The sequence below is a fragment of the Anoplophora glabripennis genome, unplaced genomic scaffold (genome assembly GCF_000390285.2).
Source record: "Anoplophora glabripennis isolate ALB-LARVAE unplaced genomic scaffold, Agla_2.0 scaffold27, whole genome shotgun sequence".
NCBI classification, from domain to species: Eukaryota; Metazoa; Arthropoda; class Insecta; order Coleoptera; family Cerambycidae; genus Anoplophora; species Anoplophora glabripennis.
Window position 1 is genome coordinate 793,016 of NW_019416292.1, and position 18,537 is coordinate 811,552.

Sequence of the window (18,537 nt, forward strand, 5' to 3'; positions counted from 1 at the left end):
TTGCATTACTTCTACTGAAAATTTCCACCGACGACTCTGGTTAAGAAACAGAAGCCGAAGCCAGAAATGTGTTGCTCTTGTAATTATCATAGCAGAACGCTAGAATGTAGAATGTCTTTATAGGAAACGCCATCACGAGCTAAATCTACTGAATCATCCGGTAAATGCTAACTATTCCATTACATACTACACGCTATATATCAGTTTGCGCGGAAACGTTGTCGGCGGCATTTCAGTTCGCGCGAACATGTGATGTTAAGTGTTTAAGTGGTTGTTCTTTAAATCGTAAAATAGTCATTTGTAGTAATGTTATCCGTTTTGCTTTGGATGGTTACGGAGTTTGGTATGTCCAGAATTTTTACTAAAAAAGATTTTCATATTTTAGTAATTTTCTCCGTTACTGATAATGTACCACTATGTTTTTTTAATAGGTATGTACTAGAAAAGACAGAACGATTTTTTTCAAATCTGGCTGCTTTAGTTTTTAATTGTCTACAGACATATGTACACCAAACAGTTTTTTTACATAGTTTTGAAACTATAGGCTTAGTAATTTCATTACTATTATAGAAGCACTAGCCTTTATAAAGTCATATTTTTGCTGTATGTTGAAAGGATTCACTGCTTTACAAAAAATGGCAAAATGTCATACCAAGTTATTTTGAAATAATGCCAACAATTTAGGTACCTAATCATTGTATTATTAATATTTATATGGTTTTCCTCGACCATTTTTTTGCAACTTGAAATAAACCATATCTTTTTACTTTAACACTCTATATCTCGAAAACATTGTTTTATTAATATCACTTCACACTTCAATTACATCCTGTATAGTTTGAGTACTTTGGGAAGCTGGAAGTTATTTGTATAATTTTGATTAATTTAGATTTCGTAAATATTTTAATTATAGTAACACTTTCAATCTTTTATTAAAATAAATATTCTAAACACTAAACAGGAAATAATGCTATTATCTGATGAGGCTATACAATTATTTTTGTACCGTTTTTGAGTCACTGTAATAAAATAATATAACAGAATTTTACTATTACCTCAAAATTATATTGACGATTTCAGGAAGTTTATTACTTATAAGGATTTATTTAAAAAAAAAATAAAGTAGTCTGGACATTCTTGCGAATTCATTAATTATTATAGCAACCTTGATAGACACGCAACTTTTTTTAAAAATTTTTTTAGCATCTTTATACTAGACGATTAGCAATTAATTGATGTACCGATATTTTTAAATCATTAAAAATAAACATATTCTATAATACAAGCCATTAGGAAGCCATTACATTTGGAATCGGGCAAGGTTTTAAACTTGAAAAATGTTTCAGAATGAAAACAGAAACACGGTATATTTAAAATAAACAGTAATGTTTTTTATCTATAAAAGCATATTCGTTTGATTAATTGTTTTAAAATTACTTACTGATCTTTTAATTCTCACTGTATATGTGTACTTTAACTTTGCAAGTAATATTTATGTGTAATACGAATATTTAAAGCAAGTCCTTAAAATAAATTTTGCATTTCGGCCTTGCAGATCGATCATCGACTTTTTTTCCTTTTCTAAAAAACAGGTAGTACACATTTGGCTTTACCTTGGCGGTACCAGTTCCTCTTGAAGGAAATATATCTTTAAAAACCGATATTCGCACCGTACCTTGTTATTAACTCATTAATCATTTCTATTTCTTTGTACGGCTATAATAAACGCTTCTAATGTCGATAATTTAAAAATGTTTTTCAAATTCCATATTATTCAGGTCCAAATTAAATGTAAGAGCTTTCTCTTTTTTCACACCGTTAAATATTCGTTCAATTATTTCTTTAAAATGTAAATGATCAATTAAGTAAAAACGTATATGTTCAATTACAGTGTTTGTTGCAATTTCTCCTTATTTTAATTTTTGAGTGGTCACGCGGTTTCACTAACTGGAGCAATTTGTTTCAATCAAGTAGAATATAATATGTAAATGAAACTTTCCTAGATATTTTGCGCTTGTAAAAGAATACGAATGAAAATTTAGTACTAGAGATTATTTATAGAGTAGACTTTCTGTTATCTGAAATTTAAAACCTAAATATAAATGTATATTGAAGATCATAGGCACAAGAAAGCCTCACCAAATTAGGAAAAAATAATTGTATATATTTTAATTTACTTTACACCTTCCAAGCAGCAGATAAACTGATGTGAAATGTGTTCTAAGAGTTAGTAGAGTAACACAAAACGGTAAAAAAGACCTTACTTCTGGTCTGGTATTACTTCTGCGTAGTAATAATCTTGGATTATAGCTGTTTAATCTACAAATAAGACCTGGTTTTGACCCAGAATTGTGTTAATTTTATTGCATTTGTTCGTTCAATAAATGATGCTAACAAGAAAATTATACCAAGCGCGTATAAATAAACATGTATCTTACTGTTATAATTACTTGAGGAAATAATAGATTATCACTTTTTGATGTTGTAAAAAATACCAATTTCTTGAAATACAGAAAAGCAATTATTTCTGAGATTGCATAAATAAAAATATTACCTCTATGTTTCTTGGGAATTTATGTTTACCCCTTGTGTGAACTAAAATTATACCTATCACTTAGTTTGTGTTTAATATTTTTATTTTATCAGTTTTCTTATCTCCTTAATTGCTTTTGAGGTCAGTTTCAAGTGCATTGAAGCTAACAATGCATTTTTGTACCAACCTTTTTATTCACTTCACTTACTTGGTTATAGAAATAATAAAGAGTTTTGGTTATTAGCAATATCGGGGTTGTTTAATTTATTTTAATATAAGGGTTCGATCAAAGTATAAAAACAGTTTATTTTTGCATTCAGTTAAATTTTCGATAAAAGCTAGTAAATACTCAGTAGAAGTTCATAGTGTCGTATACAATTTTATTCTACAATTTTATCGATTTCCAGCTGAAAATTGCCATAAAAATATAAACAATTTTATATTACCACGCCCAACGTAAACAAAACACACGTGAAATATTACATGGTACATAAAAGAGACACTCATGTGCGTTCAACCAAGCAAATATTTATCAAAATCTAAAACAAATACAATAAAACGTCTAGTTGATATTGTTTTCTCCGAAATAGCTTTGGAGAAGATGATTTGCATATTTTACTGAATATACTATTCAGTTCGAGGCTCGTTTTTTATCACTTTTTTAACACAGAATTAGATTATTAATAATCATTTGCTTTTTGGGATAACTATAATACATCATCTGAGTTAATACCCAACTAAGTCTGGTTTAAACAGTTTTGCAGATAAATATACATTATTCAGTAGATATTACAGAAAGCCCAGCCGACATTTTTTATAAAAAAGCAAATATTAAGCCTAATCTAAAATAAACATATTAAATCGCCTAATTGATTGCTGTTTATATTTTTTCCTGGAATTAACAGATGTATAACTTTGGAAATTCTTTTAAAATTTATTTACTATATTCCCTCTGCTCACTAAAAGGAAAGGATTTTGCCAAAACACAGTTATTATTATTTATTATTTTACTGTTCTCCAGAAACAAAAAGTGGAGTATTTGCTCGTAAACACCCTCTACGTATGTACATATAAACAAAAATTGTCACTGAAAACTTACTAAAAATCATACTAGCATCTTATCTGCACACATACACGTAGGTAATACTTTATACGAATCGATAATCTTCGTCGGGATTTTGCTCATCTCCCTTGACCGTAAATGTCCGTTCAAAAGACAAATGGGCACATTCCATTTCGTAGCTGTAAGAAAAACGCCAAATTTAAACTCAAACTTACTTCCATGATTGTAAAAGAAATGATAATCTTAATGTTTTACGATCACGTGTATAAAAGATCTTGATAAGATTATAAATTTAACAACAATTAATTTCCAAGTTATCTGCTTAGTTTGTTTCTGTACTAGCTCAAAATGTGACAATGAGTTGCAAAAGGGCAAAAGGTGAGCTTTTGACTGAATCCGTTCTAATCCTAATCTAATAATATATAAACAGTTGCCATAAATTTTGACTGTGTCACTCAAATTCATCTTAAAACATTTCACAATATACCTAGGATCTGCTTTGAGATAATATTTATTTGGCTGAGATAAATTTGAATCATCCTCAATTATAAAAGAGATCGATACTCTCAAACTCAAGTTAAAACTAACTTAATAATAATAATATAGAATTATACTTACTTTTTAATTGAACATACAATACATTTTAGAACCAAGGGCAGTCATGATTTTAATCTGATCGCCCATGTGTAGAAAATAAATGCAAATTGCAGCTTTAGAAGGTTGAAAATAAGATCTATTGATCTCGATTCTGCTGAAGCCGAAGCAATCTTATTAATATAAATCTCTAATATATTTTAATGTGACCAAAATAGATTCAGTCATATGTTAGATTTTATCGAAGCAGATACTTAATGAGATCATGTGAAATTTATAATATGTTAATAATAAATGATTATCTATCTCACAACTAGTTGTTTTATGCGAAATGTTATGTCGAAAAAAAATTAATAAGGAAGTGAAGAAAGTTGATATACTTATTCTAGATAATAATTTCTTCACCTTCCTCAATAATCATCAATAATTATCATGCTGTATTTCAACAAAAATTGAAAATGAATTTAACTCATCAACAGCAACGACTTTTGTCTAATAATTTTTTTAATGCTCACTTTTTTGTCTTGTATTTTGTACCTGTGTTAAAATATGTAACTCTAAAGACCTGCGTAGGGACTAGAACTATCAAATGATCCAATACGTTAAAATGTTTTGCAAGCCTAAATTCTAATTACTAACACTAAATTAGTTCTCATTTTTATGCTTCTTTTTGTTTATTATTACCTCAGTCTTTCGACTTCCACCAGTAGCGGGGTAACAAAAATTTGAAGTTGTAAGAATCATGTGTTTCTAAAAAGTAATAGGTTTTCGAATAAAGTTATTAAACAAATGATGGTACTTTTGATGATTTAAATGTGTGATTAAGATTTCGGGACACTTTGTATATAATTATTGGCAATTTTGAAATACCTAAGTTTACGTTTTATATTTTAAGACAACGAAAAGTGTTCGTATTATAAAAGAGTACATAGCTACGTTTTCTGCTTGACAGTTTGTACTTAGAGCAAAAAATAACTATTACATCACAGAAACCTTACGTATCCGAAAGATAATACCTTTAAAAGCAATATAAATTTAAGTTAAAGTGTTAATATTTCACGATTTACTCATATTAGATACCTACTATACAAAATATCTCAGAAATAAATACCTAAATTTTAACCTCATTGAAAGCAATAACTTCTTAATTTTTAAGATATAATTTTGTATAATTTTTAATTATTATTATTATTACACGCTACTGGAACGTAACACATCGAAACAATTGGTTAATAAATAAAAAAAGTATAAAATAGGAAACTAATTATACTAAGTTCTATTTAGTAATATTAACACAGTTAATATTAAAGCTAATGGAAATTTATATATCAAATATTTCTAAATGAGCACATTACATCAAAGAAATAAAATTTTGACTTTTGTCTTTTTTCTTTTTAGATAACACGTCCTCCGAAGTACAACACGACCAACCGCCAGAGGACTGGAGCAAACTCTCTTTTATTTTACGCGTATTCATACCAGTAGCTGGACTACTGATACTTTTTAGGAAAAAACAAATTATCTCCAGACTGTTGCTACAGTTAGACAGAAATTGCGTGTCAGGTAAGACGTTTTTAATTTTTTTTTAACTCGATTCATGGAACTAGTCCAACAGTTTCAGATCCTGTCACCTAGCTGGTTGTCTATTTGTGACAGGACATAAAAATATTTGTTTATATACAAGTATTTTATATTAGGCCAATTTTCTGTCGCTTTATAACTTGTGGATATAACCAGTTCATACATGAGTTGCGAAATACTTTTTATGAGTCTATGACTTTTGAATTGTCGACACTACGTATTGAAACACGCAAAAAACGACTTGAGGACATGTTAACGAATGGTTGTCCTCTTTTTTTACTACCAGTGTAATGACTAGATAAAATACCTATTAGAAATAATTATATATCCAGTGTATTTTAAACGCACAAGGTTAAGCAATATTTTTTCGTTGTGTGGTACGATTATTACCTTTATAAACTCTGTTTCATTACCTAAATAACAATAAATAATTAAATTCAAAATAAAATCTTCAATTTTCACGAGTTTGTTCAACTACGTCGTCAAATCTGAACCTCGGCCTAAACTAAAAATTGTAGCTGGAACAGTTTACAGTTTACACTGGTTTTTTAGATAGATTTATACGTTATAAAATACAGAAAACTATTCAACAGAAATTCAGAAAATGCTTGTCACACAGAATTTCTAAAATACCTACCTTTAAAAACCTTAATCCCAAAAAATCTATTAGTCCAGGTGGAATACCTTATTGTATTTTCATCTTATAAAGCGATTCTTTTATATCCGTTGTTAATAAATTTTCAAAAAGCCATAAAACAGTTCATTTCTGAAATAATTCAAAACTCTATATACATAAAAGTGAGAACAAGGATTTAATTAAAAACTATAAACCTATTACCGTATTAAACTGTATAGCAAAATTGTTTGAATTTGTCCTTTATAAAAAAAATTAGATTTGAAAAATATATAATTTTTCCTGAATAACACAGTTCTTTTTGAGGCAGATACTTCTAAATTGCATTTAATTTATTTACGCAACCTTTTGGTAAATTTTTCCTCATCATATTTATATAACAGAAATCAATTTGTTATGGAGGCACCGAATCGACTTTTGGCGGACTCTGGTGTACCACAAAGATCAAATTTAGGGCACATCTTTTTTTTAGTTTTATTAACGATATGCCACCGATGCTACAATTCTATGCTAATGTGATATCTATTGCTGTTCTGTCTCTTTGGCATAACTGTCTTGATTTTCTCCATCATTTTCAGTTCTTTGTCCATCGTTCAGTCGCAGAGAGAAGTTACTGAAATGGGCAGGTAGTAGACTTCCAGAAACATGGTCCTCTCAGTCAAGGACGTTGGCGGGAGGCGTGGCAGAACTATGGTCCGATGGATCACTTCTGTGCACCTTGATCAATTCAGCCATACCAGGGGCTTGCCCAAACCCACATAGACACTGGAAGAAAGCTCCCCTGCACGCCCAAGCAATCGCCTACAAATATCTAGGCGTCATACCAGTAAGTTTTAGACATAGAAGAGTTTTTTGAATTCTTGGAAATGATTGATGATGTTTTTTAAATTTTACCTCGAAAAAGTTGGATGAAAAGGCTTGCAAAACTCTTTTTATCGCAGAAACCCGTAGTTGCTTTATGACCACTGCTTTCTGGGATACCCTATGCATTAAATATTTTCCTGTTTCAGATCTTCACCGAAACCGACCTAAAAGGAAGCCTGACGGTGACCCTAGAAAGAAATTTTCTACATTACCTAAACGAACTGCAACAGGCAATCACGAAACTTCTAGAAAGAAATGATACACCGAAAAGCATATCCATACACTACGTCGTGAGAGGTATGGGACTGTACTCCGGCGAACAGCACAGAAAAGCCGTATTTTACGTGTATCCCAACGCGAACACCACTGGCCAGAACAGCAACATAATTATACACATCAGAGGTCCATATGCCACCTACGGAAAAGCCGTAATACCGAAATTCAACAGTGACTTGTTCGCTACTCCAGAAATCAACATCTTGTCAGACCTGCAAGCTACCAAGAAGCTCTTAAACGGAAACATATTGACGCCGAAAAGTACCTTTATGAAGAACTTTTCGCTGCCCTTCATGCAGTACCACAAAAAACACACGGGCGACAACATAGTCATAGATGTTGCTATGGAAGGTGATAGGGCCAAAGTGACTTACATACCCAAGAATTATGGTATGTACGAAATCATCATGGTTGCTAATGGCGAATTGATAAGAGGTTGCCCATTCAACGTGCACATATTAAACAACGTTTCTGGCATTGAAGACAGCTTCGACGGCGAAGAAAAAGTAGATGACATTCCGAGTTTACGGAGAAGGAAGATACTTTCTAAAACGATTGATTTTATAGACGAACAGATGCCAATAGCTGAAGTGTTGAGAAAATACAAAGCAAAAGAAGAAAATGTTGAGTATGAGGATAAAGACACTAAAAGTAAAACTAAAATTGAAGAGGACGAGTTTGATGAAACAAGAAAATTGAATGGATCTGTAGTGCCACAGACAGAAACTACCAGTGTAACGCAGTGTATCAAAAATACCCAAGAAGAAGACGATGAAGACGGAAATTTGTTGGATAACAAAATTAATGATTGTACTGACGAAACGGATTGTAATTTAGCTGACGATGAAAGTATTTCAGAGAAGCAAAATTCAGAATCTACCAGCGAAAATTGCAAAACCAAGCTAAACATTACCAATGAAAATAACTTGATACCGAGTCATAAATTAAACGAAAATAATCAAACACGAGGCATAATTCACAAGGTAAACCATTACACTGATAAAAGCACTCACAAGGCTCTAGGCAACGATCTATCGGTTAGTTTACAATTACAATCAACAAATGAGTCAACCAGTGACACGAAAAAATTAGCAGACGTGTTACAGCAAAGAAAACAAACGTATAACGTTGCTGTCAACACAAATTCCAGTAAAACTTCTGATGACAATCAAAGCCGAATAGAAGTGAACAAATTAAAAATCCCTGAAAGATTTTGTGAACTTCAAAATACTGTAAATAATAAATTCAGCGCTGATGTAGACACTAAGTACTTCAAAAACGTTATCAACACTTCTAATAAAAGAGAAACGCCAAAGAGGATTTCTAAAAAACTGAACGATGACCGTGTTAAAAACGTCAACAGAGTAAATATTTTGCAAGACACAGATAAATATCCTGAGAATTTAAAAAATGACGACAATAATAATAACCACACTCCCAATCTCAATTACAGTGAAGCAAGAGAAAATGTTAAGGCACTACGAGTCTATCAAAGAGACTCAAACAAGGACACACCTAAAATAAAAACTATTCCTAATAAATTTCTTCAAACTCAGCAGCACCTCCAAAATTTAGAACCCCCTTCAGGAAACCCACCAATTACTTCCCCAATATGCCCTGATCATATTGTCCCCGAAGTAGAGAATTCTTACAGAAAAATGTCTGTGGCTGAAAAAAGAAAGGTAAGTTATCACTAGAGTGCGGCTTGGAACAGTACCGGACTCATTTTGTTCGTAGAAGAACCCTCCATACACAATAATAATAAAACTAAACAGTAAACCTAAATATAAAAGTTAAGAAAATATGTAGAAGTAAAAGCATCTCACAAAATTTAAAGTTCAGGTTTCAGTTTCATAAAATAAAGTTTTTATATCGTCACAATGTTTATATCATCATCAAACTGCATTTAAAATATTTATTTTTGCTTTTACTAGTAAACAACTGAAATGAAAACTAAAATGTTTATTTCTCGAACCTCCTGCCTTTCCACAACTATATATTTATTACTTTATATACGTAATTTTTTCAGATATTCTCCAAAAACACCCCAGACAAAATCTCCACCTCCACGAACTCTTCGTTTTCAGAAACTGAAAATGCTGAAGGCTCCCTCAGTCGCCCGTATTTCAGACAGTTCGAAGGGCTCAGCGTTCTAAATTATTTGGGCAGTTTAAAGAAATCGGAGTGTACCAACAAACGAGAACCTTATCCTCTAAGCAGCACCATGAGTCTCCCGAATATTTCTTCCATGGAAAATGGCGTTTTCAGGAACTCCGTGAAGGAAAGAGCAAACTTTTGGGAAAAGTTGTCATCCAGTTCTAGTTCACTCAGTATAAACTCGGAAGAGTCGTTGAAGAGGAAAACTCACAAACTATCGGAAATCGAACGGTGCAAGTTAATTTGGAAGAAACCTGACGAAAACACGGCTTCAGGCACAAGCATTAGTACGATCGGGGAAAATGAAAATGTCGATAAAAATGAGGATATTCGCAAATCTGCCGATGATATTTTGTCCATCACGAACTTTGTTCCGCGCGATGCTCCCAAGAAACACAAATCAATGGACCATTCTCTGGATAAATGCACCATGATGTCTATCGATGAAAGGAAAAAAATGCTCTTGAAACAAAACTATGAAAAAGAAATATCTGGGAAACAATCGCCTGTATCTTTGCGGAATGTGAGTATTAAAGAAAATCGCAAAAGTTACTTGAACCAAAAGCCAAAAGTTATAAATGAAGATCAAAATGTTGACGATGTTATGGTGTTTTCTTCTATTGTCGACAGGATAAAGAAATATGACAGTGGTGAGTGGTTATTAGGTACTAGGTACCTCAAATTTGATTATTGACTCTATTTAAGGTGTTTTTAAAAAAAAATGCACAGATGTACTTGAAATTTATATAGCGTATTAGCCAGCGCTCCCTCTGTGCGTCATATTTTTTTGAAATTTTTTTTGAATCTAGATTTTGAGATATTGTTGTTGAAAGTTGTTCATTTTAACATAGGTTAAGCGGCGAAGATGGACAGTGCGGCTCTTTTTTTGCCCATAACTGAGAAAAAAATTTAGAAATTGTGAAACAAAACTTTTCCTTAGATAGTACACAGTATTATCTTATTTTTGAAGTAAAACTAATGTAAGTTTTGAACATAGTACAACTGTATTAATTAGAAACAGAAACCAATAATTGCATTTCTGTCTGACTTGAGGATTAATGTGGCAACGTCGCAATCAGCTGACAGCATGGAGGGAATACATTTGAAAGACTTCGTAAAAACGAAATTGATTTCAAACATATACATTTTTCCTAAATCCCATGTACATTGTTATCAACAATAAATTATCAACAATAGATGCTTTTTTGTAATGTTTTTAAAAAACTGGACTAATTAAAAAAGACTAGGAAGCTGCTATATATTTATTGGAATAAAAAATACAGTTGATAAATTCTTTTAATATATTTAATGATTTATAAAAACATCGTAATTATTACCCAGCAATATTTAGGGTTACATATAAGTTTTCTTTACTTGATCAATATAATTAGTAATACTTGATATAAAAACATTTGTACAGAATAACAAAGGAACACAAATATTTCTCATCAAACTTTATATCTAAAAAATTAGTTATAGTTGCAAAACTTTTGTAACATTACTAAAATAGAGCTGAAAAACACGAACAGTGAGTAATAATGTAATTTCTATCACAGAACCTTCAAAATTGCATCCAACATTTTCTTTGACTTGGACGAGAGATGGGCGCGAGTGTCATTTCATTTCTTTAGAACTAAATTAACATAATTCTCGTTGTTTTACCAGTTCACATGATTTACGGATTTTAAATAAAGGATACAAATCTTCGCGAGGATAATACGATATATTTGCTATATTATAATAATTATATTTACACACAATACATTTTTGAACGCGTACGCATCTTTACCCGAATTGGACGCGCAATATCTCCGATGCCCAAGGTCTGTATAGGTTCGCAGTGTGTACAACTGCACTCGATTATTAGCGCTGTTGCCACATCTACATAGTCTTTATGCGTCCATTAAATATAATTTAAAACTACTTAAATATGATATTTTTATGTTGTTAATTAGTCAATATGTATGCAATGTGCATATGAGTAGATTTCTTTGCTATATAGATAATGTTTATCGCATATAATTTCAATAGAATTTAATTTTTTCAAATTGGCAGCGGGTTTTAGTCTCATAAGAAAAGCATAGGACCCCCCCCTCCCCCCTGCGCTCCTCACTTCTCTCGGACCCCGATATACCTCCTTAGCAAAATGAAACAGTTTAAGTATTATATCTATATGATTTAAATGAATAAATGAATTGATTGAGTGTTATAATCCTGAACAAACTCGAAAAGAAATATTGTTTTAGGTGCATAAATATTGCTATTTTACATCAAACATTGCTGAAAAGGGGCATTTTTTTAATTTACAATACCTTACAATTTCAAATACTACTGTGTAAATTTTCTTACATTCTATAATGCTATAAGTATTGAATGAGCAGATGCATTTCTAAATTACATTAAATTGTCCTCGCAAATACTACCATTATCTGGTAATACCTAAAATATGACGCTTGAGCTAAATACACCTGTCCAAAGTTGCTTTATTTGCAAATTGCTTGTTTAAATTGAAATTAGAGAAAATATTTTTGTCTCTAACAAAAAACCAAAAATATAGCTTATATTTTGCTTAATTACAATTTAATACAACTGTGGGATTTACAATTATCATATTTTGGTCTAAAGATTATCTGGTAGCATTTGCTCCTTCATTTTAGTTCACCTAGCAACAAAAATACATATAAAGTACAACTTATTTCTTTACAGTTTGCAATTTATCAAACAACATAACAGAAAAACAAACATCAAATACATCCTACAACAACAATGCAGATGTCAAATTAGCTGCTTCACCTGTTTCCAAAGACAACTCAAATACCAGTTTGGCTGCGACAACTTCCATGAGTAACGCCAAGGAAGATATACGCGTTTTGCCGCAAACCGAACTACTGACGGTCAAGTCCCATTTCAAAAGAGCCATAAAATATTTCAAAAACCTGGAGGAAAAATCTTTGAATAAATCGAAAGCTAGGTTAAAACCGAAAGACTGCCGAAGGCATTCCCTGAATCTTCTGTTTGATAAATACCACAAAAAAGGAGGTAGCCTAAACTTTAGTAATATCAAACAACGATTCGCCGTAAGCAACTTGTACGAAGACGTTTTTGGAGATAGAAGATGTAACTTCAAAGGTGCAGCAAATCGAAGTGCGCTGGTAGAAGCTCTGGCCACATTTTCAAGAAATGAAAGTCGCTATTTCAAGGAAGATGAGGATAAAATAATATACGAAATATTTCAGAAAAAGTCGAAAACTAAGAGAAGGAAAAGTATTAGATCTATTTTTGATATATATTATTAATTTATTTATTGTTCGATTGTTTTTTTATTTTAATTTAATATACTTATTTTTATTATTATATTAATAATAAATAGTTGTTCATTCACTAATTTTAACTCGTGTTTGTTGACAGCCCAATTATTATACAGATTTTTTTTATATCCTAAAATCCTGGATTGATTTTATTTCCATAATTTTTAAATCAACATTTAAACTACTTCTTCAAAAACAGGTAAAATTGTGATAAAATATCTTTGTTCAATAAAATGTAACATCTGTGTATGATTTTGTCCTAACCCACTAAAATATCACATTATGCCTGTAAATATTTATATCTTTAAACAGAAATGACAAAGGAAATTTGATAAGCATGTTTATTTCTAACCGAATGAATAATTCGTTTAGCTTTCTGGCAAATACTTCACAAAAGTTAATTTAAATTTAAACAGTCAGTTTGCGTAGATAATGTTATTATTATTTTACAGTAAATGCCATAACATTGGATTATTTACATACCATGAATGTCTATTAATTTAGTATTCTGTGATTTAAACAAATAAAAATTAGAAAATAAAGATTGCTGCTTAAAGGTCATACGTGTAGTCTCAATACATCACTTACTATTCAATTCAAAAGCATTAATTTATTTTTTCGAAAACTGTCATCATTTTCGTTAAATTTTCAGTTGACAAAGTGAATCTTTTTTGTCACCTAACTGCAAAATACATTTATATCACGTTGTTATGGATACGTAGTTATTTCTAACGAATATGGGTATGTGTTAATAAATACTTTCTGTAATACATTTTTTGTATAATATAAAATTCTCTACCTATTTATGATAGTTGCTTGTAAAAATTTAAACATACAGAAACGTTACAGAAGAATATTCACGAAGGGTAGTAGTAAAATGAACGCCCTGTATGGTTTAACCCAATAGGAACATAATAACTGCATACTTCATGAAGAGAAACTAAACAACAGCAAATTTTTCTCAAATCAGTTCTGCATTAACGAGAAAACAAGAAATAAAAAAGAAACTTTAACACCTTGTAACTTTTTTGCGACATTTTTCGTGTAAGCAAGTTTGGTTAAATCGACACCATTTGGGTTCTAGATTATACCGACCCTTGTAGTATGTAACATTCGTTATGCGACACCCTGTACAGTAGTTATTTCCAGTATATTATCATTAAAAAATTGTATTTATGAAGCAATGTCGTTGTTATCAATTTTAGGCCAAGTTTAGTTAAATCGGCTTATTTTGAGCCGTACTATATCTAGTGGAGCGTTGTACAGACCCTAGAAACACCCTGTATAATACCCTATTATAAATTATAATTCAACATTTAAACTACTTTTTAAAAACCAAATTTTGAAAATGTGCGTGAAATAAAATATTGATGAAATAATTTTGCACAATAAAATGTAAGAGATAAGAGTGCCCTGTCCAACAATATCATTATGCACGTAAATATTTATATCTTTAAATAGACACAACAGAGAGGACGTTTGATAAGCATGCTTCCAATAAGCTTTCATTTGTTAACGTCCATTTCTGCCAAATACTCCACTAAAGTTAATTTAAATTTGTAGTTAGTTTGAGTGCATAATGGTATTACTTTACAGTAAGTGTCGTTAACATTCATATACATACATACTATGTAATTTAATTAAATTATTGTTTTGTCTCTAAAAGAAATAGAGAGAGTCAGTAAATGGTACATCCTAAAGGTCAAAACTTTAATCTCATTGCATTATTATCAATTCAAGAGCACGAGTTTGTTCTTATATCGTCTAATATTTTATTTAAATCCCATACATTTATAGATCTTTTTATCTATTTAATATACAGGTTGTCCCGACCATGAAAATTTAGGAATACATATAGTAAGTAAAAATTTGCAATATAAACTTGTTTTCGAGACCCTTCGTTTTTTAAATAATGTGTAATGAAATTATGTCTCAACAGATATCAGAAATATCAGAGGTATTTCCATTATATTTTTCTCAAAAGTTATGAGGCGCCAATAGGGAGTTTTTTTTGTCGTTTTTGATACGCAAATACCTACTTTGAACGAATATGTGCTCTTAACTTTTTTAAATTACTAAACAACTTGTCAAAAATCAAGAAGCATATTGTCCAATTTTCATATACAGGGTAGTACCCTTAAATAAACAGCAGATTAATGAAAATACGAAAATCTTTAAGCAAACTGCTGCTAGCGCGTTTATTACAGGAACTATCAATGTAAAACTTTCTGAAAATAAAAGTTTATTTTCTTTAATTGTCTTAAAATCCTAATGCGATACGTCCAATAGTTAATTAACAATTAACGTTATATAACCTTGGGAACAAAGAGGCGTAGGTGATTTCTGGAAAAGAGCGAATTCCCGAGCAGCATTTGCACAATTTGTTTATAACGTCGTTTTACACGTCATACTTAGTTGTAAAGGGCTAATTAATTTCAACTTTTTGAAATTTATTTTTCGATACGTTTCTTTTAATCAATTAGAACCTGCATCTACGATATTAATTTCTAAAATTAACTTTAGTAATTAAACAATTAGCTGCCAAAAAACCAACGAAATTAATTAACAAATAACTGATGCAACACTTCCACGATCAATCGAATCGACCTTTGACACACATGTTAGTCACTGGATTGACCGTCTTTTCCATAAATTTCATCATCATCCATCGCTATTTGCAAAAATAACTTGCGGTTTTCGAAAACTGATTTTTCCACATTCAACCTTTGTTTCACAGCTAACAAATTGGTGATATATGGCTTTAGATACCAAAATTGTAGGTAATTTAATTGCCTACAACATAAAATGACTAATTTTTCGTTAGGTCGTCTAGATTTTAGAGGGCAGTAAAAAAAAGTGAAAAAACACGTAAATTTGACAACTTTCGAGTTAGTTTTTTGATGTTATTAATTTTTCTAAGTTGAATTCCATTTTATTGTTGTTTACGCACTCAAAATTTCAACATTTTTATTTGTTCAGAAGATATTTATGTGTACAACATTTTCCTTTTTTTTTACTATGTATCCCAAAAACGGCAAGATGTCGAGAACAATTTTATTGGATTCCTGAATGATCGTGGTCAAAATCTTACACTAGATGTTATATAAGATAGCTTAGCTTATACAACCATAAAAGTAGTAATATTACATGGGAAAAATTTCTGTTCTTTCAGAACTTACCTGCTCGATGTGGATCCACATCGTCTTAACCTTAATTCTAATAAATCCCTCTGAAGAAATATGCACAAAAATCAGAACCTTTAAACGCAGACTCTATATTTATATGTCGTGTACCAAAATAACTCCCAGCTATAACTTAAATAGAGACATCTTAGCCAAAATGGATTATAGTATCGAAGATTTGTTAGTGTTAAACAGTAGCATTCCCGAATTGAACCGAGAAATGTTTCTTAATGTCACCTTTAACAATGTGACGATACAAGCTAACGTGGAAATTATTCAAGACGAAGCTTTTAAGGATTTTAACGTCACTTCGCTCATATTAGACCACAACGATATTAAAAAAATAAAGGACAAGAGTTTTAGTTCATCACGGATAGAATTTTTGAGTTTACAGAACAACAGCATAAGCGAGATCAAAGTTAACAATTTCCAGGGATTGTCAGGACTCGAGAAACTGTACTTAAAATATAATGACATCACGGATATTGAAGAAGATTCTTTTAGTTCCTTGACCAATATCAAGGAACTAGACCTATCATTCAATAAATTAGTAGAACTTCACTTCGGTCTGTTTGAAACCATGACCCTATTACAAACTATTTACTTAAACAACAATTTGTTGAAAGGACTGAGTGATCATGTTTTCTCTGGGTGTAAAGCCTTGACATTTTTAAATATTGCTAATAATTTCATCACTATATTGGATGCTAGATATTATCCAAACTCCCTTTTTTCTGTAAACGCCAGTAATAACCGATTAATGTCTGTCGATTTTTCAAATTTGGAAAACTTAGATAACCTTGACTTGAATTTTAATAATTTAAAGACAGTAACAAATTCGTTATATAACCTATATGCCTTAAGTGATTTATATCTCAGTTACAATTCACTTGGTCCTTCTATAGATACAAAAACTTTCCATCACACGAAGAATTTAATTACATTAAATCTAGATGGTAATGGCTTACGAAATATCGACATTCAAATGTTAAATAATTTGTCACGACTTGGAATATTGTCTTTAGCAGCAAACAGTCTAACCAACTTAGACTTTTCTAATCTTAACATACCGCTTAGGACTTTGATCCTGGGCAAAAATTCCTTGAGTGAAATACGAAACTTGTCCAATATGCATAATTTGATGAAGCTGGACCTCAGTTATAATAACTTAGAAGAAATTGGATATGATACCTTCGGAACTATGACGATTCTGTCGCAGCTTTGGCTGCAGCACAACTCAATACGTCTCCTTCACTTGGGCTGTTTTAGAAACTTACATCTACTACGAGATTTGAACTTGAGCCACAATAGAATCATCAATTTAGAAGTAGGGTTATTCACAGGCCTCAGTGGATTAGCCATATTGGACATAAGTTACAACAATATCTCTCATTTAGATGAAAATATTTTCCACAGTACAAAACACCTTGCATTTCTAAATATTTCTTACAACCATTTAAGCGATCTCGAAGCAAGAAATATCCGGACCCACACGTTTTGGCTCAGGGAAATCACTTTGTTTGGCAATAACTGGACATGCAAGCGTTTGATAGACAATTTTAAAGGAAATACGCCCTTGACTCACGGCACATCATTTAACGTCACTAACGTTTTTGGGATACCTTGTACCAACACTAATAATAGTAGCCAACAGGCTAACCAGACCGATGATTCAGTAAATTTGTCAAAGTATTTGGATTCTGTTAAAGCATTTGAGAAAGAAATTTCCTCTAAAATGACTGTGATTGTAGTTGTTTTAATTATATTGTCGCTTTTAATTTGTATGAAATTTGCTTTGCCTAAATGCTCTTCTTGCTTCAATGAAGCTAAGCAGTTTTTTTACACAAGACACAGAGATGAACAAGAAATACAACTATAATGTAATATGTGCATTGTTATAAATAAATAAAACATGTTCGTTCTAGCAATTTATTCAATCTAGCGCTTGTACAGCAAATATCGCAAATTTATTTACAGAGACTGTAATTCGAAAGTGTCGGGTGAAAAGAAAACATTTATATTCATTTAACTTTTACGATCATTAGGTTACGATCTCATACTGTAAAAATTTTTAGTTCTAAAAATCTGTTTTATTCTTTATCACGTGATGGTACCCATACAATATATTTTTTGTGATAATTTAATATTTAAGTTATAACAATAGTTACTATGTACTACCATATATGTAAAAATAAAATAATGTTAAAAGTCGCATTCTTATATCTACATAAATATGTCCTGAAATATACACATTCAAATAATTATTCACATTATGTCTGCCAGAGCCATCTAGTAGCCAAGGTACAAATTAACCTTTTTAACTAGCGAGGGTTGACGAATAGAGA

General features: G+C 31.1%; 2 protein-coding genes across 2 annotated transcripts; both read left to right on the forward strand.

Moving 5' to 3' along the window:
- Positions 1-216: 216 nt before the first annotated feature.
- On the forward strand, positions 217-13,203 carry LOC108910373 (uncharacterized protein PF11_0213). The gene is made up of 6 exons (XM_018714964.2): positions 217-343; positions 5,589-5,753; positions 6,984-7,231; positions 7,416-9,227; positions 9,575-10,352; positions 12,409-13,203. The coding sequence occupies exons 1-6, from the start codon at positions 307-309 to the stop codon at positions 12,996-12,998; spliced, it is 3,630 nt and encodes a 1,209-aa protein (XP_018570480.1). The 5' UTR covers positions 217-306; the 3' UTR covers positions 12,999-13,203.
- A 1,290-nt stretch (positions 13,204-14,493) lies between these two features.
- LOC108909896 (protein artichoke-like) lies at positions 14,494-18,382 on the forward strand. Its single transcript, XM_018714364.1, has 2 exons — positions 14,494-14,605; positions 16,183-18,382. Exons 1-2 carry the CDS (start codon positions 14,590-14,592, stop codon positions 18,069-18,071), a joined length of 1,905 nt encoding a protein of 634 aa, XP_018569880.1. The 5' UTR covers positions 14,494-14,589; the 3' UTR covers positions 18,072-18,382.
- The last annotated feature ends 155 nt before the right edge of the window (positions 18,383-18,537 follow it).

Coding starts and splice junctions, on each gene's coding strand:
- LOC108910373 (XM_018714964.2), top strand. CDS start 307: ATGTTATCCGTTTTGCTTTGGATGGTTACGGAGTTTG. Junction 344..5,588: donor TTGGATGGTTACGGAGTTTG/GTATGTCCAGAA, acceptor TTTTCTTTTTAG/ATAACACGTCCTCCGAAGTA. Junction 10,353..12,408: donor GATAAAGAAATATGACAGTG/GTGAGTGGTTAT, acceptor ATTTCTTTACAG/TTTGCAATTTATCAAACAAC.